The 27,407-nt window shown below is 52.6% G+C and overlaps 2 protein-coding genes across 3 annotated transcripts in view; one reads left to right on the top strand and one right to left on the bottom strand.

Moving 5' to 3' along the window:
• The window catches only part of MICAL1 (microtubule associated monooxygenase, calponin and LIM domain containing 1), a 42,424-nt gene extending 38,398 nt beyond the window's left edge, over positions 1–4,026 (top strand). Inside the window, exons 22-25 of the mRNA XM_054028401.1 lie at positions 45–138; positions 325–424; positions 1,178–1,251; positions 2,301–4,026. Of these exons, the coding sequence (XP_053884376.1) occupies positions 45–138; positions 325–424; positions 1,178–1,251; positions 2,301–2,464 (432 nt within the window). The 3' untranslated portion in view covers positions 2,465–4,026. The remainder of the gene's footprint in view (positions 1–44; positions 139–324; positions 425–1,177; positions 1,252–2,300) is intronic.
• A 1,273-nt stretch (positions 4,027–5,299) lies between these two features.
• SMPD2 (sphingomyelin phosphodiesterase 2) lies at positions 5,300–26,607 on the bottom strand. 2 transcript variants are annotated; one of them, XM_054028357.1, is made up of 11 exons: positions 26,514–26,607; positions 18,789–19,010; positions 17,105–17,201; positions 16,863–16,939; positions 9,457–9,550; positions 9,241–9,330; positions 8,529–8,611; positions 8,117–8,249; positions 7,683–7,787; positions 6,548–6,704; positions 5,300–5,887 (listed from the first exon to the last, which is right to left on the bottom strand). In XM_054028357.1, exons 2-11 carry the CDS (start codon positions 18,836–18,838, stop codon positions 5,544–5,546), a joined length of 1,230 nt encoding a protein of 409 aa, XP_053884332.1. In that variant the 5' UTR covers positions 18,839–19,010; positions 26,514–26,607; the 3' UTR covers positions 5,300–5,543. The 2 variants fall into 2 exon arrangements, with proteins under 2 accessions (XP_053884332.1, XP_053884333.1); XM_054028358.1 differs by lacking the exon at positions 26,514–26,607 and having other exon boundaries at positions 18,789–19,069.
• Between the last annotated feature and the right edge of the window lie 800 nt (positions 26,608–27,407).

Below are 27,407 nucleotides of genomic sequence, written 5' to 3' on the forward strand. Positions count from 1 at the left end.
AGGAAGACAAAGTATCCAAGTGACCTTTCTCTGGTGCATTCCAGTCCATCCAGAGGCGTCTGGAGGAGATTGAGGTGACGTTCCGGAAGCTGGAGGAGAAGGGGATACAGCTGGAGAGATCACTGCGGGGCGAAGGAGGTAGGAGGAATCCCAATGTACCAGTGCCTGCAGACAGGCACCACTAGGATGGACTGTCTCAGTGTCCCACAGGGACGGGTATCATCACCCCAACCCCCATTCATCAGCCCTTGTCTCCGGATCACTGACATCTCTGGGGCATCTTTATGTGCTACCCACACAATCTCCCCTCTTCCCGCCCTGCAGGGACCCAGTCTGAGCTGAAGACCCAGTGGATGAACAAGTTACTCTCTCTGGTGCAGAAGAAGAACAGCCTGGTTTCCGAGGAGTCGGACCTCATGATTGAGTAAGACGCGGTTGTGTGTATATGGGGGGGGAGGGGAGTGCACTGGGATTCATGGGATCAGTGCAATTCAGTGCTCCTTCAATAGCCCCACCTGTGCTCTTCCCCCCACCTGCCTCAGCCAGGACTGTCTCTAACAGTCCCAGCAGCTGCCCTTTTAAATAAAACTGCAGCGAAATCCTTCCTCCTCCACTAAAACTCAGTAGCCTGCAATGCGGCTGTCCCACAGCAGGGGCATGGTCTCATGCCCCCGCGGTGGGAGTGAGAGGAGCTCTAGCCATTAGAAAGGCCAGGGCTCCTCCTTGCCGGGGGATGGCCAGATTCGAGACTGAACCTTCAAATCCCAGCAACCCATCACAGTGGCCTAAAATGGCTGTTTCTATTTTCCAGCGTGCAGCTGGCCTCCTGCTCACATCTCCCCAGCCAGCAGAGGGTGACATGAGCTCCGCATACAACTCTGAGCCTTTTATGCGCAAAGTTGTTACACCGACACTGTGCCAAATGTGTTTACGGTATTGCCCAGTTCCAGCCACCCCAATGTCCTGCCAATCCACCCCCCAATCCAGGAGTGTTACCAGTGTCCTTAAACGCACCTGCTGCCTCAGAGAGAGAGACATGGGGCAGAGGACTTCCTTCAGTCTCTTGCTCTGGGGAGTGGAGATCTGCCCAACACTGAAGGCCCACGGGGCAGAAGCCCTGGGCTGCTGCTGTCCTGGCTCTGGGGTCTGACACGGGTCTTATTTTCTTCCACTGCAGGGCGCAAGAGCTGAAGCTGGAGGAGAAGCAGTGCCTGCTGGACCAGGAACTGCGGCGATACATGAACATGGAAGGTAAGAGGGAGCACGCCCCTCGTGGCCTTGCGGCTTCCTTTTCCGGGCGGTCTGGTCACACGCACAGGCACCTGGGGGGACGGAGGCAAGCTGCAGCACGGCTCCTCCCTGCCCCGCCAGTTGAAACGGGAAGGTGGCACAAGCAATTGGAACGACTGTATGTTATTCTGGGAATCCTCCGCGGGCTCTCCGTGCACTAATGCTTTACGGCTCCAAGCGGCTCTCTGCAGTGGGCACCTTTCCCGCTTTACAGATGGAGGCTCCAGCCAATGTCCTGTGCCAGCACCGGTCAATACTTTGAGGGGCTTCAGATTCCCCACCCGCCCGGCAAGGCACTGGGTATCTATTGAACTCCCCGGGAGCAGGGAGTGCTCAGCACCCCTGCAGGAATGACGCCTCAGCACGCTTTGGGAAATGTGGGCCTGACTTACCCACTGTCAGCAGTGCCAAGAGCTTCCCCACCCTCCCGCTGAGCTCTAGGGGTGCTGGGCGGGCACAGGCTACTTACCTGTGTTACGCCTGCCACTGACGTGCTGCTTCGAGGTTATCTGGAGGAGTCTGTCCTCCCACGGAGTGGTCTGGTGAACTGTGGAGCACGTGTCCTTCAGGGAGATCGGTGTTCTGCACCCGTGGATGAACTAAAGCTGTCTCCTCTCTCCCCCAGCCAGGGGAAACTGAGGTGACTTTCATGTAGCAGGTGAGCATCCGAGCCAGGAGTAGAACCCAGGCAGCCTGTCTCTGATCACTGCCTCCCTTGCCCCCGTTGGGAAGCAGGAGGCTCCAAAGCTCCAAGTTGATTCACTTTTCTGGAGCAGTGCGGATGAGCAGGGCAGTTCCACGCCATTCAGCCTGAATATGTATCCTGCCCCCCCCTCTGCTCCAGTATCACTGCAGGGAAGGAGGCATTTATGCTAATGGGGGTGTCTCTGTAGAGGGACCAGCATGGCGCCCCGGGGCCGGAGAACCGCGGTCTAACGCTGCTAGCATGCTGGGCCAGGTGCTGGCTGCAGCAGGGCTCTAGGAACTCACCCCCTGCTCTGTTCTTGCAGAGACGCTGAAGATGCCTCAGGACAGGCTGGCGGAGAAGGAGATCCTGGCCCAGCTGCTGGAGGTGGTGAACCAGCGAAATGCCCTGATCCACGTGCTGGAGGAGAAGCGCCTTAGCGAGCTGAGTGAGGCTCTCCCGGGGACAGCGCAGGGATGGGCAGGCTGAGGAGCCGCCGGCCCGATCCCTGCCATGGACCCAGCATGGACAGCTTCCCCATGTCAGCCTGGCTCCTCGTTCTGCTAGGACACAACTGCCTGTGTCACCGACAGCCAAGAGACACTGCTGGCCTCTCCCCAGCAGCGTGAGAGCTGCCGGCAGGGTCAGGTCACCCTGGGAGAGGTAAGGGGGCATGTACCGAGGCAGCATGCGCCTGACACTGAAGTTACTGCCAAAGCCTCACTGAAGGGGATGAATCTGCTGTCTGGAGCGCCGGGCCCCTCTTCCGCCTGCTCTGGCAGAATGCAAGGACAAGCCCAGTTCTTGGAACGGGGGCTTCTGTTGATGGGGCTGGGCCCCTAACCCACCAGGCAGGCTTAGCAGTTTCCTCTCTCGTTTTAGTGCTTGAGCGCTGCTCCCTAGACCGAGGGGGAGTGGATTTGACTGTGTGGCAGCATTCGACTTGGGCCCCATCTTCAGTAGGGAACAAGGCGACACTGGGCTTGTAACATGTTCGAAATGCACCAGGCAGCTGTAGCGTTAACCCCGTGTTGCCAGGTGGGGGTAGAGCACCTGGTGTTTTCACCCCTTAGCTCAGGGGTGGCCAGCCTGTGGCTCCGGAGCCACATGCAGCTCTTCAGAAGTTAACATGCGGCTCCTTGTATAGGCACTGACTCCAGGGCTGGAGCTACCGGCACCAACTTTCCAATGTGCCGGGGGGTGCTCACTGCTCAACCCCTGGCTCTGCCACAGGCCCTGCCCCCACTCCACTTCACCCCTTCCTGCCCCCTCCCCTGAGCCTGCCGTGCCCTCGCTCCTCCCCCTCCCCCCCAGAGCCTCCTGCATGCCACGAAACAGCTGATTGGGAGGTGTGGGGAGGGAGGGGGAGGTGCTGATCAGTGGGGCTGCCAGTGGGTGGGGGAGCTGATTGGGGGGGGCCTGCTGACATATTACTGTGGCTCTTTGGCAATGTACATTGGTAAATTCTGGCTCCTTCTCAGGCTCAGGTTGGCCACCCCTGCCTTAGCTGATGGATACACGAGACGCCCCGCCAAGGTTTACTCCAGGTGCCTTGCAGAGTGGATGTTTAAGCCAAATTAACTAACCCCTTTTCCCCGAGTGAAGATACAGCCTCAGCCTTAATGCTATATCGGCACGATTAAGTTATTCAGGGCATGAGCTCTCAGGTTCCTTTTAAGCCCAGTCCTCAGGGAGTTGCTGGATTCCTTTCAGATCAGTCCTGTTAGAAACTGTTCTTGGTGTGTCCCCCCCAAATGTTTCCTTCTGCAGCCCAGACAAGGGGGCCCATCCAGTGCCAGAGAACTGATCAAACAGCTACAGCCTGCAGTATCTGGCTAACACGTGTCTAAGCTCCGCTACTGTCACGGGGCACAGCGCCTCCTGCTGGCCCCCCTCATTACAGATTCCTGTAACTTGTCCTCTCTGTCATATGCAGTGTTGTAGCCATGTCTGTCCCAGGGTACTAGAGAGACAAGGTGGGTGAACTCTGTGTAAGCTCAAAAACTTGTCACTCCCTCACAGAAGTTGGTCCAATAAAAGATTTTACCTCGCCCGCCTTGTCTCTCCTCTCTGTCAGCAGATGTCTTCAGTGTCCATGGAAACTGGAGGGACTTCTTAATGCTCAGTACAATCTCCAGGAGGCGAACAGGATCCAGCCACAGCCAGCGAAAAAGACTAAGGAGCAGGAATTGAAGGGTAGGGGGAGAACGGCTGGGTTTTGTCACTGGGTGTGTCGGCAGCACACACATCTACCTAGCTCCACTAGCAGGGAAGCTGTGGCTGCATGGACTAGCCACTCCAGTACACACCCTGGGCGGGGTGGTAGCGCCCGTGCTGCTCCTGTGGCTGGAGCTAGCTAAATCAACGCTAATGCCAGTATATCTACGTACAACACCTGTCCCCCCATCTCTCAGGGGAACTCCAACTCCTTAAGGCTTTGCCTTAGGAGGCTTAGGTCTTACTCTGCAGACAAAGCTACACCATGCATCTCTCTTATTCCCGACCAGGGAATTGCTCGCAGGTGGTTCCCTCTTTGCAATAAAGCTTCACGGAGCCACCCCTGGGGCTGCCTGGAGCCCTGCCCATTGCTGCTGGGAGCAGTGAGGGCAGAGCTGTAACTGTCGGGAATTTCTGGCCAAACTCCCCGGCGTAGATGCTCTTTTAAGATGGCCATGGAGGCGTTTACACTAAAGTGCTACTCTGAAAAGTGGCTGTAAAAACAGGCTGGCCTCAGTGCTGAGCGTTTGCTGTCCTAGCGCGGTCACGCTCTGCTCGGTCACGCCTGTGTGGCTACAAAGGGCGGCGTGTTTCGTCGTAGTGCTGAAGCAGGGATCCCATCGGGACTCCCTGGTCCAGAAGTTAACCACATTAGAGAACAGAGCCGCACTATGGGTCTGTCTACACTGCAGTTATGGGGAGCGGATCGCAGCTTGGGCAGACATACACAAGCTAGCTTTAACTGACCCAGCTTGGGTACTGGAGCGGTGAACCTGGAGCAGCACAGGCTGTTCACACCGGCCCAGAACCCTGGGTAATGACTCGGGATTCACTGCTCTGGTAGCTGGATTAAAGCTAGCTCAGGTATGTCTACACGTGCGACAGTAGCAACCAGCGATTGCAGTGTAGACACGTACCTCAGTCACAGCCGGACAATTCTAACTGTATTACCAACAGGCCTGTCCTATCCCCGCGTGTGTCGAGGGGAACAGCAGTCTCTGTTCTTTCCTATGAAGATGCCCCTTCGAGAGATCTCCCGGGACTAACACCCCACCTCCTGTTAGCAGTGTTAAAAGCACTCAGTCTCTTAAAGAGGTGAATACAATCATCTGTTCAGAAAGTTTATTTAACTCTAAAAGGCAGCGATAGAAAACCTGCTGTAATCAGTAAGATACCAAATGCTCAGTAATGCCGCTTGTTTAAAAATCAAGTTAACTATAAAAAGGTCTGTGGAGCAATCCAGTGCAAAGGAAACCGCCTGCCCTTCCCCTGCTCTCCAGGGCAGTCGCCGGCAGCTGGCAGCGCCATCCACTGAGCGCCCAGGAGCCTCTTGATCCCCCCCGCCGCTGTCCTACATGGAGCTGAGCTTGTCCTGCAGCGCCTGGAGCGCCAGCCTCATCTGCTCCTCCGTCCCCTGCAGCATCTTCACCTCGATGGTGTGGAAGACGTACAGCACCATCGAGAGCAGCAGCACCACCGTGGCCAGCAAACTCAGCAGGGAGAAGGAGAACTTGGGGAAGGGCTGCGGGGAATCCCAGCCCACCAGGGAGCTCAGGCCCATGGCCGCCTGCAGGAGCAGCAGGAGCAGGGCCAGGATGGCCATGCGGCCGTTGGAGTAGCGCTGGTGCTCGGCGGCATGCAGCCCCACCCTCACCTCTGTCCGGGCCTCGTTCACCACGTCCACCAGCTCCGGCTCTGCAAGAGAAAACGGGGGCTTAGCCGCCGCGTGCGACAGCTCCTCCCAGCCAGCCAGGCCGCCTTGGATACAGCCCCAGTCTCCCCAGGGGTTCACGGCGTCTTACCTGCCAGAGAGACACATCGTGCCGATAAGGCAATCAGTGGGACCGCTATGCGGGGCGGGAGGATTAATTTGCACGCTAACTGGTGCCTCTGTCAATGTGGTACCCGGCGTACGCCGTTTTCTGCTTCAGGACGGAGCTTTGTGCAGAGTGAGGGGCATTCTGGGCAGGTATCCCACAGTGCTTTGCTTTGCTGCTGGGCTCTATGCATTCTAGGTCTTTCTCGCCATGCGGTGTGAGATTCTCTAGTGCCAGCTGGATGGAAACGATTGGGCTGTGGGATCAAACCCAACCATTCCCTCGATTGCTCTCTTGGGGTTTGCAAACGGCCCACCTGCTATCGTGGCCTCGTTCCTGCAGAGCATGGAAGAAGGAGCTCTGACGTGGCTGCGGTCGGAGGCTCACCTAATGGCTTGGCAGGCTGACCTGGCTGGCAGAGCTCTCTCAAGATCCCAGTGCTCCAGGCCCCGGGCTGCAGTCCATGCTGCCCGACAAGCTGCCCTCCCTGAGCCAGCTGCGTCCCCGTTGCCGAGGTCTGAGCGGCCCAACCACTCACCGACTGCGCTGCTGCTCGAGGCCTTGGCCTCCTCTCGTGGCTTCACACACAGTGTAGCGATAACGGCTTCGTGGTCCGAGTAGGGAATGCTCTTGCCAGGGGCGGTGCCCGTGGTGGTCATGAGGCTGTCACATTTCACCACAAAGCGAGACAGTCCCTAGGGGAACGGAAGACGGAGGGCAATGGGGCACAGTGCTACGCAGGTCCTGGGGCCATTCTCCCCACGGCCCCTCCCCGGCCTGCCATGGGACGTGGCCCACTTGATGGAAGTGAAATCTGCTGCTCCGTGGCCTAGAGGCTGAAGTGGGAGCTGGGAGGCCGAGTGCCCTGTTCTAACCACACAGAAACATCTTGAGACGGAGTTTTTACTGGCAATATTTCCCCACCGTCCAGAGGGCTGACAGAGCCGAGCTCCGCCCTCAAGTTACAGACAGCAGGGCAGCGATGTCGCTTAAAGCCATGCAGCAAGCAAGTGGCAGGAGCTGGGATTATAACTAAGCCTTCCTGCATCCCAGACCTGTGCCTATCTGCTCAGACCTGAAAAGCAGGAAGACCCTCACAGTACAAGGGCTATGGATTTTGGCTAAGGGACTTCAAAACCAGTAAGATCTACTATATAATATGGGAGGCAGTGTTGCCTAGTGGACAAGGCCTCAGGAGACCTAGGGTCTATTCCCAGCTCTGCCCCTGGCTTGCTCAGTGACCTTGGGCAAATTGCTGCCCCATGCCTCATCTGTAAAATGGGGCTAATGCTATTGACCTCATTGGTAAAAGCGCTTTGAAGTCTAGGGATGAAAAGCGCTGTACATAAGAGCTTGGTGGTGGTAACGGCGTAACAACACTGTGCTCTACCAACACAAAGCAGCATTTGAGCCCAACAGCCCCTGACGCTCGGGTACGTAACAGACGTACCTGCTCTGGAAAGGCTGCTGCCTCTGGGGCCGAAGCAGCCAGGATAACAGAGTGTGAGTGTGGGATGGACCAGACCCAGACAGCCTCTTCCGCCTCTCCTGTCTGACTCGCAGTGTTGGGAAGCGGAAGGCAGTGCAGTCTGCTGGGCAGTGCTCGGCACCAGGACGCAGCCTGGGCCCTGGGTAGGTCGCCTCCTGTCTCCGCCCCACTGTGCTGCACGTACCTTGTAGAGAACGTAGTCGATGCGGATTCCCAGCGGGAAGGGCTGCAGCTCCTCCTTGTTGATGAAACAGTTGGCTGGGACCAGGGTGTAGCCGTCCTCGCAGCCCTGGGAGCCAACACAAGGTCAGTCAGTGCCCCTCCAGACGGACCAGACCCTGCCCTTCTCCCAGAGGGGGCGGGGCGGAGAGCCAGCGTCCCGCTGAGGGGCAGGGCTCTGGACTCTTACAGGGACTGCAGCCTGGCTGGTGGCTGGGAGGGGAGGTGGAGGTGCTGGGGGACAGTAGGCCGGGGAGGGAGCTGGGGGCGCTCGGGGTGCAAAGGAGGGCCAGCAGGTGGGAGGGGAGCCCAGCTGCGCCAGGCCACTCCTGCGTGCCCGCCTGCCCATCTCCCTCGCAACAGCTCCTCCCTGGCCGGGCCCTACGGGGAAGCGCTTACCTCGAACCTCTCTGTGTCGGCAAAGGAGTCCCGCAGCCCTGTCCAGCCTCGCAGCAGCCGGATCCCCACGTCCCCGGGGTGCATGTTCAAATCCCCACCGACCAGCACCACGTCCGCTCCCTTCGAGGTGTGTCTGAGGGGACGGGGCAGAGTCACTCGGCGGGGCCAGAGTGAGCGAGCGAGCGAGCCCCCCCGCATCACGCTCCCTATGGCACCCTCTGCTGAGAGAGCCAGGGACTGGAGTGGCTGGGGGCTTCTCCCACAGCTGATGCACCCCCTGTGGGGAGTAGCCGGGTCTGGAGCAGTTCCGAGCTCCCCTGCTAACGCCCCTTCGTTCCCGAGATGAGACACCGGGGTACAAACAAGGTCCCATTGGCGATGAGCCCGCGGGCGGCATCTCTGCTTTACTCACTGTATGAACTGAGCCAGCTCCCAGGCCTGCACCACTCGATGGGGGAGGTAAACGTCCTTGTCCCGGCAGTACTCCGCAAGGAGCTGGGGGAAGGGAGGACACAGGCAATGAATCCAGGCGCTTGGGGATAGACCCTGGGAACCTAGCTCTCGTCTGCCCTATACCAATGCCCAGTGTGCTCCCAGGCTCCAGGCAGTCTGGCTTTAGATGTCTCAAGCCAAGAGGCATTGGATGGAGAAGGAGAGATGGCTTTTCGCCTCTAGGGCTGAATCCAGCCCTCCTGGGTAATAACTGGATATTGCTGGTTAGTGCATCCTACAGGCTCCCATCACACCTGGCACTAACGGAGCCCCTCGCTGGCAGTCTTTTGTTTCCAAGATCTGTGCCAGCAGGGGATGACCCTGAGCATCTGAACTTCTTTCCTGCCCCATGTCAGAACAGCAATGCTGCTGTGTGGGGGGGTGAATGTCCGGGGGGGTGGGAGGGGGGGACTGATGGTCTAAGGGGGCTCAGCTGGGGCTAGTGGGGTGAAATTGAGCAAAGGGCGATCAGGAACCCTTTCCTGCTGGTGGAACGGTCTTCCAAGGGAAATAGTGAGAGACTCCATGGCTTGAGACATCTCAAGCTAGACTGCACCATGTTTTTCCAGTGACTCCCAGCCTCTGTCAGATCCTTGGCCCCCGCCCCCCACCTTCCCCGCAGTGAGACTCACGTGGGTCACATACACATGGAAGATAATCCCACAGATCTTGATGACGAGGAGCCCCACGGCCTTGCCGCAGAACCAGTCCCCATGCTGGAGCTGCCGGGACAGGAGAGGAGAGAGAGAGAAGGCTGGTTACAATCCGCGCGTCGCTGCAAAGGCCCTCCCCCCTCCCCCCCGCCTGGCCATAAGCAGCCCCCGTGGCAGCCGGCCCCCTGCACTCACCATGTAGGGGTAGCCATTCAGGGAGTACTGGTATAGGAAGGTGTCCAGGATTGGGTATCTGGAGAACACGCAGAGCCCACTGCCAATCACCCCGCTACGAAAGAGAAACTACAGTCACCATCTTCAGCCAGAGCAGGGCCGCCTTGTCACTCAACCCTGCCCTGCCCTTGGGGGTCACTAGGTGGGGTTACTGAGCAAAACTCCCGGAGGAAAGGAGTGGGGGTCTAGTAGTTACAGCAGGGGTGAGGTGTCAGGACTCCTGGGTTCTATTCCTGGCTTTGGGAGGGGAGTGGGGCTGGGGTTAGATAGTAGCGGACTGGGGGGTCAGCAGTCTTCCAGCCAGATTTAAAAAGGGGTATTATTAATGAGTCAGGGTAAGCGATCGGCTAGAAAAATGTCGTTGCTATCACGTGATGCACGTATCTGGTGGGCAACCAAGGTGGCTACAGATGCTGGAAGTGGTGCCGTTCTTTTTATATCACGTAAATGTTTAAATGTTGTTGGGCATCAAGTCTGAACAAAACCCCATCAAATCCCCAAAAGGGCCATAACTCGAAGAAACACAGTCTTAATTTTGACCAAAATTGGCAGAAAACGTCTAAGTACAATTGATAATGCAACTTTGTTCTCAAAATAGTACTGTCTGGGAAATATTTAGCACCAGGTGATATATTTGATGCATGTTCCTGTACTTTTTTTGCTTGTGGTTAAAGCAGAAGTCTGTAGTCATGCGACACCATGTACCATGTAATGCATCCAAATTTTTGTCAGTATTCAAAGAAAGGACTGATTGGAGAAAAGTTTTTGTCGCTGTTTTATATTTTATGAATACTGGCTGCTGTCCAATGCTTGCTGCACCAGCCACTGATGTTAATATAGTGTACACCCTGATGAAATACTTTCTGGGTATGTTCTGCTCTCTAGGCCAGGTCTAGACTTATGATGAAGCAACCTCCTGCAAAGCACAGTTGATTAAATGGAGGACTCAAAGGGAATTTGACAATGGCCGCCTTGAGATGGGAGCCATGCATCGTGCAATGAATGTCATGGGTGATGTAGGCAGTGTGATGCAGGAAAGTGGGTTTGAAGACATCCTTGTGGAAGCCATCATCTATGCTGCATCAGTCATCTGCCATGCTCTAAGAGGGACAGCATATAACCCTGGTGTTAGAATCCACAAACTTATGAATAAGGCAACGCATTGCTGGAAGTGGATGGCACCTGGCGATCCCATGAACAATGTTCTTCCAGAAGAGGAGACGAGCCCCATCTCGGAGAAAGCTCGAGCACGCGTCGAAGCCTTTGACAACGTGGAGCCAGCACACGGAGAAAACAATGTGGAAGCACAGAATGCTCTGGCAGAGCACCCAGTCACTCCACCAGCTCATGGACACATGTTATCCAAGGAACAAACTGTTCAGAGACTGTCAGGACCTCAGCTGGTTCTGGGCACGGTCACCTAGCAACCTAATGAGCGTGGCTGGGCCCAATAAACCCTCACTAAGTGACTGTGCTCTCTGATTGGACAGACGGGCCAACAGATCTCTATTTAAGCCTGGCAGACACGCAGCACAGCAGACGAGCTTCTTGTTCAGCCCTTGCTTCATCTCATGCCTGTTCCACTCCAGCCCTTGTCCCTGCCTTCCTCTGACTCCTAACGCCAGGCTCTGACCACTGGCTTGTCTCCTGATCACGCCTCTGATTCTGCCCCGACCACTAGGCTGGCCTTCTGCTTTGACCACCGAGTCGCACTGCCTACTCCTCAGCATGTCTGCTCTGGGAGAACTATGTCACGGGATTCTCCCAATTGCTGGTGGATTATGTAGCAGCAAAGAGAGATGATAACAAGTCCACGGAGCTTGAGACATTGGCAGAGATGATTCCACTTGACGTCCAGTGTGGTCATGTGAATGCGGCAAGATGGGGTTGTGTAAAGGTAACAGAAGACAGACTTGTGGAGGATGAGAAGCCAGATATATATCATGTCCCAGTTGATAGGGAACAGAGTACTGGACTGCCAGACCCTTCAGTGGTGTGTGGCATGACATGGCCATCAAGCAATCTCTCAGCAAGGACTGTGGGAAGCATCAGCAGCTTTGCCCAAAGGATAAGGCTCTGACCCAGTATTACCTGACTACGCATTTTAAGGCAGCTGTACCAGCTATGACAAACAAAGGTGTGGAATGCAGCCTTCAGCAGTAGATCGCCACAAAGAAGCCACCACAAAGTGCATGGCTGCTGCTGTCCAAGATATTATAAAAGTCGTGACTGAAAGAATGACCCTGAAACAAGCCCAGACCACTTGTGAACGCTGCAACGTCTACTGTGGCCCCACCTGAAACTGCAGAAAGCTTGTGCATGACCAGAGAGAATGGCACACAAGAAACGAAGCAGTTTGTAACCAGTAGGCTACAAAGGGGGGAGGTAGGCCTCTTTTAATCCCATAAACAGGCATAATCGCAAATCATTTGGTAATCACAGTTGAACAAAAGAAGACGCAGACAGCACAAGCAATCACTATTGATGGTCAGATATCCAGCAAGCTGACAGTTATTGTCCAGTCCAGAGATGCTGATAGCAAGAGTCTGATGAAGTATGAGCTGGCACCTGCCCCGCTTTCCCTCTTGAGATGGATCTCTGAGAAACACCCAAAAGAGCAACATACCCTCTTGGCTGGAGAAAAATCTGTCAGTGGTTAAGCTACCTTGTATCACAGGTTGGCTGTACATTGTGTGACAAGGTACGTCCTTATGGTTGTTCTAAACCTGCTGCCTGTTCATTTCATCGGGTGACCCCTGGTTCTTGTGTTCTGTGAATGGGTAATTAACACTTCCCTAGTCACCTTCTCCACACCATTCCTGATTTTATAGACCTCTAGCAAGTTCCCCCTCAGGTGTCTCTTTTCCAAGCTGAACAGTCCCAGTCTTTTTAATCTCTCCTCATATGGAGGCTGTTCCATACCTTGAATCATTTTTGTTGCCCTTCTCTGCACCTTTTCCATTTCTAACATATCTTTTTTGAGAGGGGGGCGACCAGAACTGCGCGCAGTATTCAAGGCATGGGCATGGTCAGCTGCTGAACAGTATCCATGGCTGTTGTTGGTGACAATTATGCAAATGAAGAATCAATGAAATTTGGTGAGAGAGCCCACAGGCACGATGTCCAAATGCAAGAAGTTTGGAATCTTACTGTGCTAGCAGCATTACCAAAGCAATGTGTGACGCGGATGCTATATTCAAAGACTAAATCTAACTTGCAAATTTTCTCCTCACTGTCTGGTTCGTGAAGTGGGAGCAGAGATTGTCAGCTGGTCGTGAAGTGCACTTTGCCGGTGGGTGTCACAGCATCGAACGAGCAGCGCGAGTCGTGCCTGACCACCATTCTGCAATACCGAAACTCGAGGCAGATCCTGAGGAAGCAGATTCACAGATGTTCTTGCACATTGCTCATGCAAAGCAAACACCCAGAGTAAACAGGCTGCTTGGACTCAGATGCGGAAGTTCCGTGCCAAAGATAATGCTCTGTTTGTGGGGCAGCTGGTGTTGGCCCAAAGAAGAGCTTCATTCCCACGCACAGAGAGGCTACGGAGCTGGGAATGGACGTGTGTTTGAGGCGGCCAAACAGTCATGCACTCAGTGGTCGTGCCTCTACTTCAGCTATCAGTGGCATGGGAAAAAGAGATGGCTGCAGACAGCAGCTGAGCACCCGGAGAAGGAGTTTAGAGCTCTTCTTCCCACCCCTCGCAGGAGGAGTGTGGAAGTAGGGGGGCGCCAGAATGTCTCTCACACATCCATTTGGACACCCCAGGCTCAGGGCACTGTGTCTATGGCATGCATTGTGATTGTTTGTTCTCAATTCCCCACTCTGGTCTTGGGGCTGAGGCAGAGGCCTGCACTGCTGCTGTCTATGCTTCACTCCCCACCCTGAGCTCAGTGCTTCTGGCATTTACAAAGCATGTCCCACCTCAGCTCGCTGGTCTCAGGGAGGTGGCTGTCATATGGACCGAGCATGCCCACTCTCAGCAGCCCCCTCCTCTGCTCTCCGGGCTATATGCCTGTCACATGCCTAGTCTCAGCTCCCTTACGGTCACAGTGCTGTTTGCCTGTGATATGGACCAAGTCTACCTGCTCTCAGCTCCCCGTCTCAGCCTTGTGGCAATACTCAGCACTGCCCTCCCTCACTTTGAGATGCCTAGAAAATCGGGCACAACAACGGGACCCCCCCAACCCCAAGTTAGGTGGTGAGGCTCCTTCCTCAGTTAATGGGGAGAGACAGGAATTAAGACTGGGCTTGTTGGTCTAGGGGCCAAACTGGGCTGGGGAGGGCTCCCTCATGCTTGCCTGGTGAATCTGTTCCCCTATTATTTGGGCCACCAGCTGGGTTACAATCACTTGTTAGTCCAGTGGTGAGGGATCCCCGGGCTGCCTGATGAGGAGAAGGGCATTGCCAAAGGTGCTCCCTTGAGCTTGCTGCTGGTCCACTTTATTAATTGGAGGGCCAAAGGCAGTCTCAGGGCTCTGCTATAGCCCAGTGGTCAAGGGGCAGACCTGGGGTGTTAGAGGTCCTGGTTTGAGTCTCCCTGTGCTAGGGAGGGCCTTTGGTCTTTCCTCTTGAAGTGGTTCCACTTGAATTAAATATTAGTTGGGCCAAAGGGCTCCTCCAATGTGAAAAGCTCTCTATAGGCCAGTGGTGAGGGTACTACCTTGGGATGCTGGAGGTGCTAGTTTGAGGCCTCTCCGTGCCAGAGGTGGAAAAGGGATTTGGAGGGGGAGCTCCCTTAGTCGTCCCTCTTAAAGAGATTCCACTTTAATTAAGTATAAGTCCACAAAGGTTAGCACTAGAATAACTCTATAGTCTACTGGTTTTGACGCTCGCCTGGAATGTGGGAGAACCAGGTTCACATCCTCCCTCTGCCTGTTAAGAAGAGACTAGAACAGGGGTCTCCTTTCTGACCAGGCTAAGAGGCGGGAGCTCCTTGTTTAAGTCCTCTCTCTTTTGCAGGAGGCAAACACAGCGGGGCATGTGTGGGGTCAATCTACTCCCCCTCTCTGCCCAGAGAACCTGTGGTGATGCCCCAGACCCTACCAGGCCCTGAACAACGAGGAGGTGGGGCAGAGAAAGGGATCTGGCTCTGGGCAAGAGGTGCAGAAGATGCCTCTTCGTGTCAGAGGTTTGGGATCCCTCAGCGGTTAAGAGCAGCTTTGTGAGGAGCCAGATCTATCGCAATTCCCTCCAATGACCAAGAGTTACTCCCTGTAACATCCCAATGGGAGGTAACGCCAGACATGCCCTCCAGGCCACAAACCCATAGACTTCCCCAGGACACTAGTCAAGTATCCTTAGGCTTGGAAGGACCAGATTTTTATCAGTAAACGTCGCTTTCACCGTGCACACACAAACCGATGGAAAAAAATATGAGATAAGTGAAATCTACAGACAGGCCGAGTCAGAAAAATGCTGCTTGAGAACTTTGATTAACTTCGTATATTTTGACCTGTGGCGTTGACAATTTGTGTTTTAACGGTTATAAAGCTTTAACTTGTTGAATCTCAGCATCTACTGTCATTAAATAATTATTTCCTGACCTCTCCCTCTAACATTCCAGCAAAGGAGAAGATTTCATGTGGATAATACATTTTAAAAATGCTTAAAATCATAATTCAGTGCAACTGTGAAATTTTCAATCAATCAAAATTGAAAAATATGCTTCACAATAAATATCAACACTACTGGTCGAAAGGATAAACAAATCAACATTGAATTCTGGCAAGTCTAAGTATCCCTTAAGCATTCTCTTCTGGCAGAGGGAGATGGGACAGTTAGTACAGACACAGGGGATGGCTTTAAAGCTATTCTATCAACTCTATAAATGTCATAGCTCCCTGTATGGGAGAGTCTCCAGGGGGAAAAAGGGATTCGCTCATGCAAATCCCCAGGCAGGTAAACAGATCTGGAAAAGGCTCAAAACCCCACCGCCCCCAGCCTGGGAAATTGCACAGACTGGTTTGGACCAAATAAAGAACTGGGAAGGGTAGAAAGCGACCAGCCTGACATGGGGAAGGGGGTCACTCTCACTCGACCCAAGAGGGGATGTGTCGCTGTGACCAAGAGGCACAGATCCGGTGGGGAAGGTCTAAGAGACTGTTCCCTTCAGGGTGTCCATATGGAAGGCGGGTGACACTCCACAGCAATTGACTAGCCATTTATTCACACCTCAGTTAATCATGTATGAACCCCTTACAAGCACACCTTTAATATCAAGCCTGTCCCAGGCTGTATCTGAGGGGGCAGGAGACGTAAGGGCTGGGCTAGCACTGGAAGGGATGACCCTGCTTGCCTTTTTCCCTGACAAAGTCTGCTTGGGTGCTCCTGAGAGATGCTGTCTCAGCGAGTCGTTATCTGCTGCCTCCAATCCCTTTGTGCCTGCCCATTTATGGTCATGACACAGCTGCCCCATGGGCAAGCTCCGCCCAGAGAACGCCAAGAACCCAGTGTCACTGCCCCGGGCACTGCAAAGACAGCTGGAGAGCATCACTATTCCCTGCTGGGATCTCAAGGGAGCTGCAAAGGGCCTGTGATAGGGCCAGAGACAGTTTGCGACATCCAGCTAATACCCTGCCCTTGGGTGATAGGCTATCCTGGGGGCGGGGCGGGGAGAATGTTCACCAGTCACCACCCTAAGGCTCTGTATCAGAGGGGCAAAGGCCGCTCACCTGCTGTGGTCCCCTGGGGCGGGGACACGGCACGTAGCAGCCTGCCAGGGTTCAGTGCTGGCATAACAGTAGCAAACTTTATTATGATTAAGAGGCGGCGCTTTCTGCTGAGCAAAAGAAAGGGTGTCTCTTATTTCCAGAGAACATTTCCTCCCAGCATGCTTCACAGACCACTGCATTCACGGGTCACTGAAATGCAGCCGTCTCTGGGGTGGAACGTGGCAGCTGTTTAACAGTGCACCCCATCAGGTTCATGCAGCACCTGACATCTTACAGTGAGCTGTAGCTCCATAAAGTCAACCTGAACCCACGCAAACTCCAACTGCTTTCTTCGCCCAGAGCTCAGCATGACGTAGCATTGCCAATCCCAATCCATGAGCTCGGCTTAGCAGCTATGAGATCTTTAAAAATACCTTTCAGATTCTTTTTGTCTCTTGGTGTCATAGCTGCCAGGGCTGTGTTTTCAGACTTTCCTCTGCAACCACGAGAGACAGAAACCTCCCATCTGTTTTTTTAAGCCGAGATTCTCAGAGAATCACATGAGTTGAGGAGCTGGGACTTCAGGAAAACCATCAATGACCGCAAAGCTCCTGATGAGATCCCGTGAGTTTGCAAAACTGAGTGCTACCTGCTGCCAGGGCCCCTCTGATACACGGATAAGCAGCACCCGGGGACTCCAACAGCGCCTCTTACCTTTTGAAGTAGTGGGAGTAGGGGTAGCAGACAGTCAGCTTCTGTTTCAGCTCACAATAGTCCCTCTCGCTCCACACCTGGAGAAGCAGGAGAGAGGCTGAGAGCAGCGGGAACTCGAGTCACAGAAGAGAAGCCAGTCCAGCCCCACCTGCTTCCATGGCCCTCGCCCTCTCCCTCCTTCACCCCCAGTCCAACTCCCAGCCCTCATCACCTCCCGCATCCTGGCCTCCCTGAGCCCTCACCTCCTGTAAGAGTGCCAGGTCGAACCCCTCCTGGCTAAGCGTGTCGCCAATCAGCCCAATGCGCTCCTGCCGCAGCTTGCTCAAGTAGCGAATCGCCCTGGGGGGAAGAAAGGAGAGGCTGTGATGGGCATCCTTGACAGCGGCTCACCTCCTCCTCCAACCAGCGCAGCTCAGGCCCCTAGTGCCTTGAGCAGTCATAGGGAAAGGCATCTAGGGAGGGGTGCCCATGTGCTGGGAGACCCCTGAATGCCAAGGATTGCCCTCCAAACACGCAGCGGACTAGAGCCCCAGCCCTGTCCTGCTTGAGGCAGAGATACAAAAGGGACAGGAAGTTTCCTTCAGCCTCTTGCACGCTCACCTCAGCTTCAAAGCAAGAGAGACTCCTCCAGGGCTGGCCTGCGGGGACAGAGGGGCAAGCAGGGTGGTTGCCCTGGGCACCAATTTCCGGCATGCGGGAGGACACCAAATCGGAGGTTTGGGGTTTTTTTTGGCTCAGCCATTCGGGGGACATTGGAAACATTTTCTGCCCCAGTTAACAAAACACCCAGGGCCGGCCCTGGACACAGTGCAAGGAGAAGCAGGAGCAGCCGGGTTTAAAATCAGACCAGACACAGGACTAGGAAGGTAGAGAGGAGGGGGGAGGGGATTTGAATTCAATAGGGCTTCATGGCCCTGGTCGCGTCTAATGCCTACAACTCCACAAAGCCATACGCAAGATGAGAGCCCTTGTGGGAGGCCGTGTTTGCAGGCCTGGCCTGACTCCTGCATGGGTCACGTAAGGTGCTTTGCACGCGTGCTTGGGAATCGGGGACAGCGTGTACCCAACACACATTAGCTGAGCCAGTTTCCTTGCCCAAACCTGAACCCGCAATGTGCACAGTCTGCCTGCAGGCAAGAGCTGCCGGTGCACGAAACAGGACTGGCATTCTGGGCTGAGGAGGCTGGCACAGAGCCCACAGCAGTGACGAGGTGAGCAGCGCCGAGGCTCCCTGTATGGGGGGGAAGAGTGGGGCTTGCTCCAGGAAGGTAGCTCGTTGCAAATGGACAGGGGGGGAGGGACCAAGGTGGATCAGGATGGAGCCCCTGGACCTGAGTGCAGGGTGCAGATCTGCAGCTAAGTTGGGAGGGATGGGTTAACCGAGGCCCTGCTTTGCCTCTGGTGACAGATCCCTCCTCCCCTCAAGACAGGGGCATCCAGCTTTGTGACACTTCACTCACACATCCCAGTGGTGTGAACAACAGGCACCAGGTCCCATTCCCAGGCACCTCTTCTAGGATAAACGACACCTCTAGGAGATGTCTAAATCCTCTAGGAGATCCTGGGGTGGGAGATGCCACTGCCAGCATCTCCCACCCCAGGATCTCCATGCGCTTTACAATGGCAGCCCTGCTGTGAGGCTGAGGGACATATATTAGCGTCCCCCCTTTATAGGAATTGAGGCACAGAGAGGCATCAAACCAGCAGCAGGGCTCCTGGCTCGCAAGTCCTCTGCTTTAACCCCTAGATGTAATAATCGGGAACGTGCTGAGAGAGATCTGAGGGAGCCCCTGGCTGCACGTCTGTGCTAAGGTATGTCATGCCTCTCCCGGATGAACCTGCACCCACTGCCCTGGAGAGCCACCCTCCACGAGTCTGCTTTGAACTCTGCTCGTCCAATGGAAGAGCAAACAAACGGTGACTTACCAGCAATTGAGGTTGAAGACGCGCAGTTGCAGCGGTGGATCCGTGTCCATCGCAGCCAGCTGGTGGGTCGCCGAGCCTTCTTGCCGTTCAAGGAGCAAAGGGCGGAAAGCGAGGGGAATCCGCTCTGATGACGAAGCCAGCGAGAAAGGGATTGGAGGTGGTTTGAATCAGGGTCCCCCCTCGGTTCCGGGCATCTACAGGTTCTCAGTCCACGGAGTGGAGCTGAGTGAGAAGAGAGGTGTCAGGCTTTGCCAGGTGATAGGGTAACTAAGACGGCTGCATTGGCAGGTTAGCTGGAGAGGACAAGGGGGTGGGGCGACTGCTGGCACTATCTCAACACAAACACCTGTGCTTCTGTATGCATCTCTTGGCTAACTCCCGGAGGCAGCAGATGGGAGGCGACAGAAGGAGGGAAAGGGGCAGAGCTAAGAGGGGTTCAGGAATTAAAGGGACATGCACAGGTGAGACTGGTTTCAGAGTAACAGCCGTGTTAGTCTGTATCCGCAAAAAGAAGAACAGGAGTACTTGTGGCACCTTAGAGACTAACAAATTTATTAGAGCATAAGCTTTCGTGGACTACAGCCCACTTCTTCGGATGCATATAGAATGGAACATATAATGAGGAGATATATATACACACATACAGAGAGCATAAACAGGTGGGAGTTGTCTTACCAACTCTGAGAGGCCAATTAATTAAGAGGAAAAAAAACAAACAAACAAACAAAAAAAAAAAACTTTTGAAGTGATAATCAAGCTAGCCGAGTACAGACAGTGTGATAAGAAGTGTGAGAGTACTTACAAGGGGAGATAGTCAACGTTTGTAATGGCTCAGCCATTCCCAGTCCTTATTCAAACCGGAGTTGATTGTGTCTAGTTTGCATATCAATTCTAGCTCTGCAGTCTCTCTTTGGAGTCTGTTTTTGAAGTTTTTCTGTTGTAATATAGCCACCCGCAGGTCTGTCACTGAATGACCAGATAGGTTAAAGTGTTCTCCCACTGGTTTTTGAGTATTTTGATTCCTGATGTCAGATTTGTGTCCATTAATTCTTTTGCGTAGAGACTGTCCGGTTTGGCCAATGTACATGGCAGAGGGGCATTGCTGGCACATGATGGCATAGATCACATTGGTAGATGTGTAGGTGAACGAGCCCCTGATGGTATGGCTGATGTGATTAGGTCCTATGATGTCGTCACTTGAATGGATATGTGGACAGAGTTGGCATCGGGGTTTGTTACAAGGATAGGTTCCTGGGTTAGTGGTTTTGTTCAGTGATGTGTGGTTGCTGGTGAGTATTTGCTTTAGGTTGGGGGGTTGTCTGTAAGCGAGGACAGGTCTGTCTCCCAAGATCTGTGAGAGTAAAGGATCATCTTTCAGGATAGGTTGTAGATCTCTGATGATGCGCTGGAGAGGTTTTAGTTGGGGGCTGAAGGTGACAGCTAGTGGTGTTCTGTTATTTTCTTTGTTGGGCCTGTCTTGTAGGAGGTGACTTCTGGGTACTCGCCTGGCTCTGTCAATCTGTTTTTTCACTTCAGCAGGTGGGTATTGTAGTTTTAAGAATGCTTGATAGAGATCTTGTAGGTGCTTGTCTCTATCCGAGGGATTGGAGCAAATGCGGTTATATCTTAGAGCTTGGCTGTAGACAATGGATCGTGTGGTGTGTCCTGGATGGAAGCTGGAGGCATGTAGGTAAGTGTAGCGGTCAGTAGGTTTCCGGTATAGGGTGGTATTGATGTGACCATCGCTTATTAGCACAGTAGTGTCCAGGAAATGGACCGCTTGTGTGGATTGATCTAGGCTGAGGTTGATGGTGGGATGGAAATTATTAAAATCATGGTGAAATTCCTCAAGGGCTTCTTTTCCATGGGTCCAGATGATGAAGATGTCATCAATGTAGCGCAAGTAGAGTAGGGGCGTTAGGGGACGAGAGCTAAGGAAGCGTTGTTCTAAGTCAGCCATAAAAATGTTGGCATATTGTGGGGCCATGCGGGTACCCATAGCAGTGCCGCTGACTTGAAGGTATATATTGTCCCCAAATGTGAAATAGTTGTGGGTGAGGACAAAATCACAAAGTTCAGCCACCAGGTTAGCTGTGACATTATCAGGGATACTGTTCCTGATAGCTTGTAGTCCATCTTTGTGTGGAATATTGGTGTAGAGGGCTTCTACGTCCATAGTGGCCAGGATGGTGTTTTCTGGAAGATCACCGATGGATTGTAGTTTCCTCAGGAAGTCAGTGGTGTCTCTATCACTTCAAAAGTTTTTTTTTTTTTTTTTTTTTTCCTCTTAATTAATTGGCCTCTCAGAGTTGGTAAGACAACTCCCACCTGTTTATGCTCTCTGTATGTGTGTATATATATCTCCTCATTATATGTTCCATTCTATATGCATCCGAAGAAGTGGGCTGTAGTCCACGAAAGCTTATGCTCTAATAAATTTGTTAGTCTCTAAGGTGCCACAAGTACTCCTGTTCTTCTTTTTAGGTGAGACTGGGCACATTTACAAACGCTAAGCCCGCACGGACATGCTGCTTGGCTTCTCTTTTTCAAGGATTTCAACTGAAGCAGGTGAAGAGATGAACCCCCACCCCACCTGCGGCTGCTACTCAGACAGCACAGCGGCTGGGAAGTGCAGGAGAGCCAGGCAGTGAAACCGACTACGCTCCTAAGTGAAACTAACCGGCCAGGTTTTCCCCCACCAGGCTGAAAGAATCAATCATGAGAAGTGTATTGGATTTTTAAAACTCTTCCGGTTTTAATCTGGCCCTGGGCAGATGACTTGGGCTTGCAGGGCTACAAATTGCAGCGTAGGGTACGTCTACACAGCTATTAAACACCAGCTACACAGGGGCAGCTGGCTCAGGCTTGTGGAGCTTGGGCCATGGGGCTAAAAACTGCAGTGTAGATGTTTGGGCTTGGACTGGAGCCCAAGCTCTGGGACCCTGCAAGAGAGGGAGCTCAGGTTTACAAGGTCTATAGATGCCTAAAGTTCCAGATAGGCGCCAAAGTCAGTTATTGTTAATTTGTGCCTAGTCCTTTCATCTGGGGGACCTGAAAGCGCTGCACAATTCCTCCTCCTTCCCCATCTACACCTCTGTCACCACCAGGCAGGATTAGCACAACCTGTTCTTTTCAGGGTTCCCCTAGACGTTCATGCTGAAAGTTTAGCTAGTGCATCACACAGCGGCCTGCTTGCTCAGGGGAGCAAGGCGGAAACAGCTCATGACACCTGTGCTCTGCACACCACTCCGGCACACAGGTGCCAGTCGGGGCATCAGTTTCAATCTATAAGGCACTATGTGCTTTGGAACCTATCTCTGCCCCTAAGCCCTACTGCATCTGCGGGCAGTCCCTACACATGAGCTCCTCACAGGCCCAGAATGCTCTCAAATAGATAGTTCTGTGGCACCGAATCCGGCAACCTGCGCCCAAGTTTATTCGCCTTTGGAGCTTATTGGCAGGCTCGTCTTTTCAGACAGCGCTAGCTAAGAAGTTGCCTTCTTTTCCATTCCCAGTTGCTTCCCAGGTAGGGGGCTGGTTAATTGGGGGAGGCTTAAAATTTCTGCCCATTGAAAGGAAGTGAGACATACCATGGAAATGGGCAAACTATAGATTATTCAGACAATACATGCACGTGTAGGTACAGCACGTATAAGCGCAAAACCTTACGTTAATGCAATGCTGAAATTTTCACATTTAAACACAGGCCATGCAGGGAATGAAAGAGTTAACATGAGCACAGTCACATTAATTCACTCAACACTGCACACACTGCATGAATTAAGGGGGAAATATTAAAAGCCTAAGTATCCATGAAAACGACAAGATACGAACAAGGAGACGGAATTAACGTTGCTCTGAGATCCGTACACGGTTTCATTTCCTGAACAGCCGGTGTTTAAATTTGCAAGCTCCACTGTGTATTAACACAGGCGTTTGCATGTATCTTCTTTAGTTAAAAGAAAGAACCAACCCGACGACAGAGTTGCCTAACTGCGTACTGGTACAATTTCAAGGTTTTAAATCAATTATCTGCAGACACCACACCACCCCCCACAGCATTATGCAACTGTGCAGTACACAGAACCCCACTAGTTCAACCACAGTAAATACTGTTACTGTGCATGTGCAAGGCGAACCTTTCAACTGCTTGTAAACTCTCAAGGCGATATTCCTCCTTTAAGAGGAACCACAGCTTTAATAGTCTAAAGTGGTGTTATAAAACAGGACCGCCTCCCTATCCTAAACTATTGCAACAAGGGTTTGCGGTGTTGCTTTGCAGTGTGAAACAGCTTATCTGTTCCTCCCCAGAGGTAGCTGCATTTCAGTGTGTTTTGTGAAGTGCCTTGTCTCTCTTTGTACCCACTCACTGCCCCAGAGCATTTTCAGAGCATTCTAAAAAAAAGAATCCGTTGGGCTGGAACTTTCTTAGCAATTGGCCTAAAGGTGACTATTTTCAAAGAAAGTTTGAAGACCATGTGATCTTCAGTAGGCTTCCATGCAAACATGTAACAAACCCATGGCCATTCGGAACATCACGGTAAGGGATGGTCTTCTTTAACGGTGTACCCACATTCAACGGACACAATGTTCAACATGACATTACCCATCCACACTGACTGCAAAGTCATGAGTAACACGGTGTTAGTTAACACAACGTAGTTTTCTAGTGTAGACAAGCCCCTAGATGGACATAACTTCTCCTGACCAAAAGGATAGGCCCTCACCATTGTAGATAGGAGATTCTCCATTAGCTATAGGCAGTGGAGGGCTGATATCACAGAAGTGATTAGTTCTGACTCCAGCCAGCAGCAGGCAGTGATTGCCCCTACCAGTTTGTTACCATAAGAACATAAGAATGGCCCTACTGGGTCAGACCAAAGGTCCATCTAGCCCAGTATCCTGTATCTGACAGTGGCCAGTGTCAGGTGCCCCTGAGGGAATGAACAGAACAGGTAATCATCAAGTGATCCATCCCCTGTCGCTCATTCCCAGCTTCTGGCAAACAGGCTAGGGACACCATTCCTGCTCATCCTGGCCAATAGCCATTGATGGACCTATCCGCCATTAATTTATCTAGGTTTTTTTTTTAACCTGTTATGGTCTTGGCCTTCACAACATTCTCTGGCAAGGAGTTCCACAGGTTGACTGTGTGTTGTGTGAAGAAATACTTCCTTTTATTTTGATTTTATTATATCTTAGAGCCAGTTAAGTTATCCCTTATGGATACCACTCACTGTGAATATAGTCCCAGTTTTGGTCAGTGAATCATTTAACTAACCCAACCCTCTTTTCTTGGACTGCGTTTATGAATCATAAGTATTCATGCTTTGCAAGACGCCATTTGTGTTCTGCGATTGGCCATCTAAGTCACAACACATCCTGATTAGATCACAAACATTTTCAATAAGAGAATGCCACCCCGTCCAGTATGGATTTTTGGGCAATTCATCCTTTGTGCTAACACGAGCAAAACATTTGAATTAATACCGTCTGACACTCAAATGATGAATTATAATACAGTGGAACCACAGAGTTACGCACACCTTGGAAATGGAGGTTGGTTGTAATTCTGAAATGTCTGTAACTGAACAAAACGTGCTGGTTGTTCTTTCAAAAGTTTACAACTGATCATTGACTTATACAGCTTTCAAATTTTACTTTGCAGAAGAAAAATGCTACTTTCCCTTTTTTAAAGTAGTTTACATTTAACACAGAACTGCATTGCATTTGCCTTTTTTTGTGTGTGTGTGTGTGGTCTCTGCGGCTGCCTGACTGTGTACTTCCGGTTCCAAATGAGATGTGTGGTTCACTGGTCAGTACATAACTCTGGTGTTCGTAACTCTGAGGTTCTGCTATAATCATTATCTATATGACAATAGCACCCTAGTCAAAATCAAGATCTCAATGTGTTGGGTGTTGTACATACCCCAAATAAGAGAGCGTTTACAATCCAAATACCTACACATCTTACAATCTAAATTCACACAGGGTAGGAGAAAGGAAGTATCATTATTCCCATTTTACAGAGGCCAACTGAGGCACAGAGAGAATAAATGACTTGCCCAAGGTCACACAGGAAGCGAACTCTGGAATTCAGGAGGTTAGTCTGTTGACGTAACCATCCTTTATCCACGTGACTCACGCATGGCACTGAATTAAAAATTTATTAATTTTTATTTATTAAAAAGCAAAGAGGTGTTTGTGTTCCTTTTTGATCGACCGTACTATATATTATAAACAACATTAACATATTAAAACAAGACAGAGGGAGATGCCGTGGTTACTTCCCAGCTATAACACATGGTGTCATGCATAGTCATAGACAGGATATGAAACCCAGCTAAAAAAAATTTTTTTTTTAAAGTCACGTGAACACAGCTAACCACATGAAGGGAAGTTCAGAGCCACCGTGTATGAATTCATAGATTCATAGATTATAGGACTGGAAGGGACCTCGAGAGGTCATCGAGTCCAGTCTCCTGCCCGCATGGCAGGACCAAATACTGTCTAGACCATCCCTAATAGACATTTGTCTAACCTACTCTTAAATATCTCCAGAGACGGAGATTCCACAACGGAATGGAGTGAGAATGGAGTGAGCTGGAATTATACTTCTGATCTGTGCAGTATTTGGTGTCCGTCTAATGAAGAGTTGAAACAATTACACGTGACATACTTCCGTAAGGACGTACAGTGGGTAAAAAGGCTTTACAGAGATTTATTAAGACTCCACCCCTATGCGGGGATCAGGGCTGCTTTAAAGCTGCCACGATATGTTCAGTGGAAATATGATACTGCCAAAAGTCAGCAGGAGAGGACGAGTATAAATGTCCCAGGCCCGGTCTGCACAGAGGTTGGGTACCAGCATAAGGGCGAGGGGGGGTGTGATTTCGTGTTTAAAACCAAAAGAGTTAAATCAGTCCAAACCCTAACATGGTTATGGAGGTATAAAGGCACCTTATACTGGTAAGGCTTATTCCCCTTAATGCATGGGAGCGGTTATAAAAAGGATATTTATATGCTGCTATAGCTGCATCCATGTTAAGGGGCAGTATCACTTCAACTCTAGCTCTTTGACCTGGCCGCTCTAACACACTCTGAAACTTCGCTCTTGTTAGCCCCTGGCGGAACAGGGGTCTCTGACTCCTGGCCTGGCACGTGCACAACCACCATGGTGCCCGCACTTTGGCACCCGGTGCAAGAGCGCTGGGCTCACTAATATGCATGTCTCCTGGGGAACGGACGGGCAATTCAACCTGCTGCGCACCCCCCCCCCCCCCGAGCCTAATAGGGGCGCAGGCAAGCCGGGCCCCATAGCCGGCCCCTGACGGTTTTCAGAAGTGGGAGGGGGGAGGCAAGTCACCCCCCAAATAATTATATCTTTCAGAAGCAGGGGCAAAACGCCTGGCGCTTTGCCATTTGCAAGCGCTAGAGACGCGAAGCGATGAATAAACTCGCTGCATGGGAGGGATCGGGGCGCGGGGGTGGGGAAGGGAGTAGAGCCCCCCCCAGGCAGGAGAGAGACGCACTCAGGGTAGAGCTTGGAAGCCAGCGGACAAAGGAAGCAGCCGCGTCTCCCTGCAGCTAGGCCCGTGGCTGTGCCCTGGCGAGCGCCGGCGGGAGCCTGGCACGGCTGCCAAGGGGGCGCCCGCAGCCCCGCCCCGCCGGGGACACATGGGTGCGCCAGTCCCTCCCCCCGGGTCGCCGCTGGGGGTGTCTCACCTGCTGCGGGCACGCGCCATTTTCCCGGGCGGCTGAGCCAGCGGCGAGGCGGGGCGCACGGGGCATGCTGGAGCTTGGAGTCCTTCCCGGCGGCGGCCGCCTGTTGCTGGGGGGCTGTGGGAAACTACCAATCCCGCGGGGTGGCGCTGCCGGCTGGGCGCGGGAACTACAAGTACCAGGAGGCTGTGCGGCTGCAGGACGCCTGCTGCTCTATCAGCGAGGGGGGGTTAGCTGGAAGCGAGGCAGGGGGATAAGTAGCGGGGTGATGCACATTGTGGGGTGTGCATGACTCACTCTGGGGGGGGGGGTTCCCCCCCAGGCTAGGGGGAGGGGTTTCTAGTTTTAAGGGGTGCAGGGGGAGGATTGGGGGGAGCGTGTGTTTGTTTGTGTTGGGGAGAATGCACAACTCTTGCACTTTAAAAGTGCCTGCCAAGGTGCCTACATTTCTAGGGACATGCCCTCGCCTCCACGGTCCCCCTCCATGCCCCGTTCTAAACAAACCTCTGGAGAGAAGCATGCAGGCCCACTGCAAATCCCTGAAACAATAGATCAGGAGGGCAGGTGGAAATGAAGGGGAAAGATTGGGGTGGAGAAAGAAAGAAAATACACTGGAGGTGGAGACAGGAAGAGAGGGGTCAGTTCAGGTTTGTTTACACACAGAACTTTACACAGTGATTTAGTTCAAGGGTTGCAGACACATTTATTGATTTAAAGCAGGTTATATCTGTTTAACTTGCACCTGTAAATTTACTGACACAAGACAAAGCCCCAATTGAAGAACATAACGGCCGTCCTAGGTCAGAGACCAATGGTCCATCTAACCCGGTATCCTGTCTCTAACAGTGCCAGATACTTAAGAGGGAATGACTAGAACAGGGCAATTATCAAGTGATC

Source organism: Malaclemys terrapin, chromosome 4 (genome assembly GCF_027887155.1).
Source record: "Malaclemys terrapin pileata isolate rMalTer1 chromosome 4, rMalTer1.hap1, whole genome shotgun sequence".
NCBI classification, from domain to species: domain Eukaryota; kingdom Metazoa; phylum Chordata; order Testudines; family Emydidae; genus Malaclemys; species Malaclemys terrapin.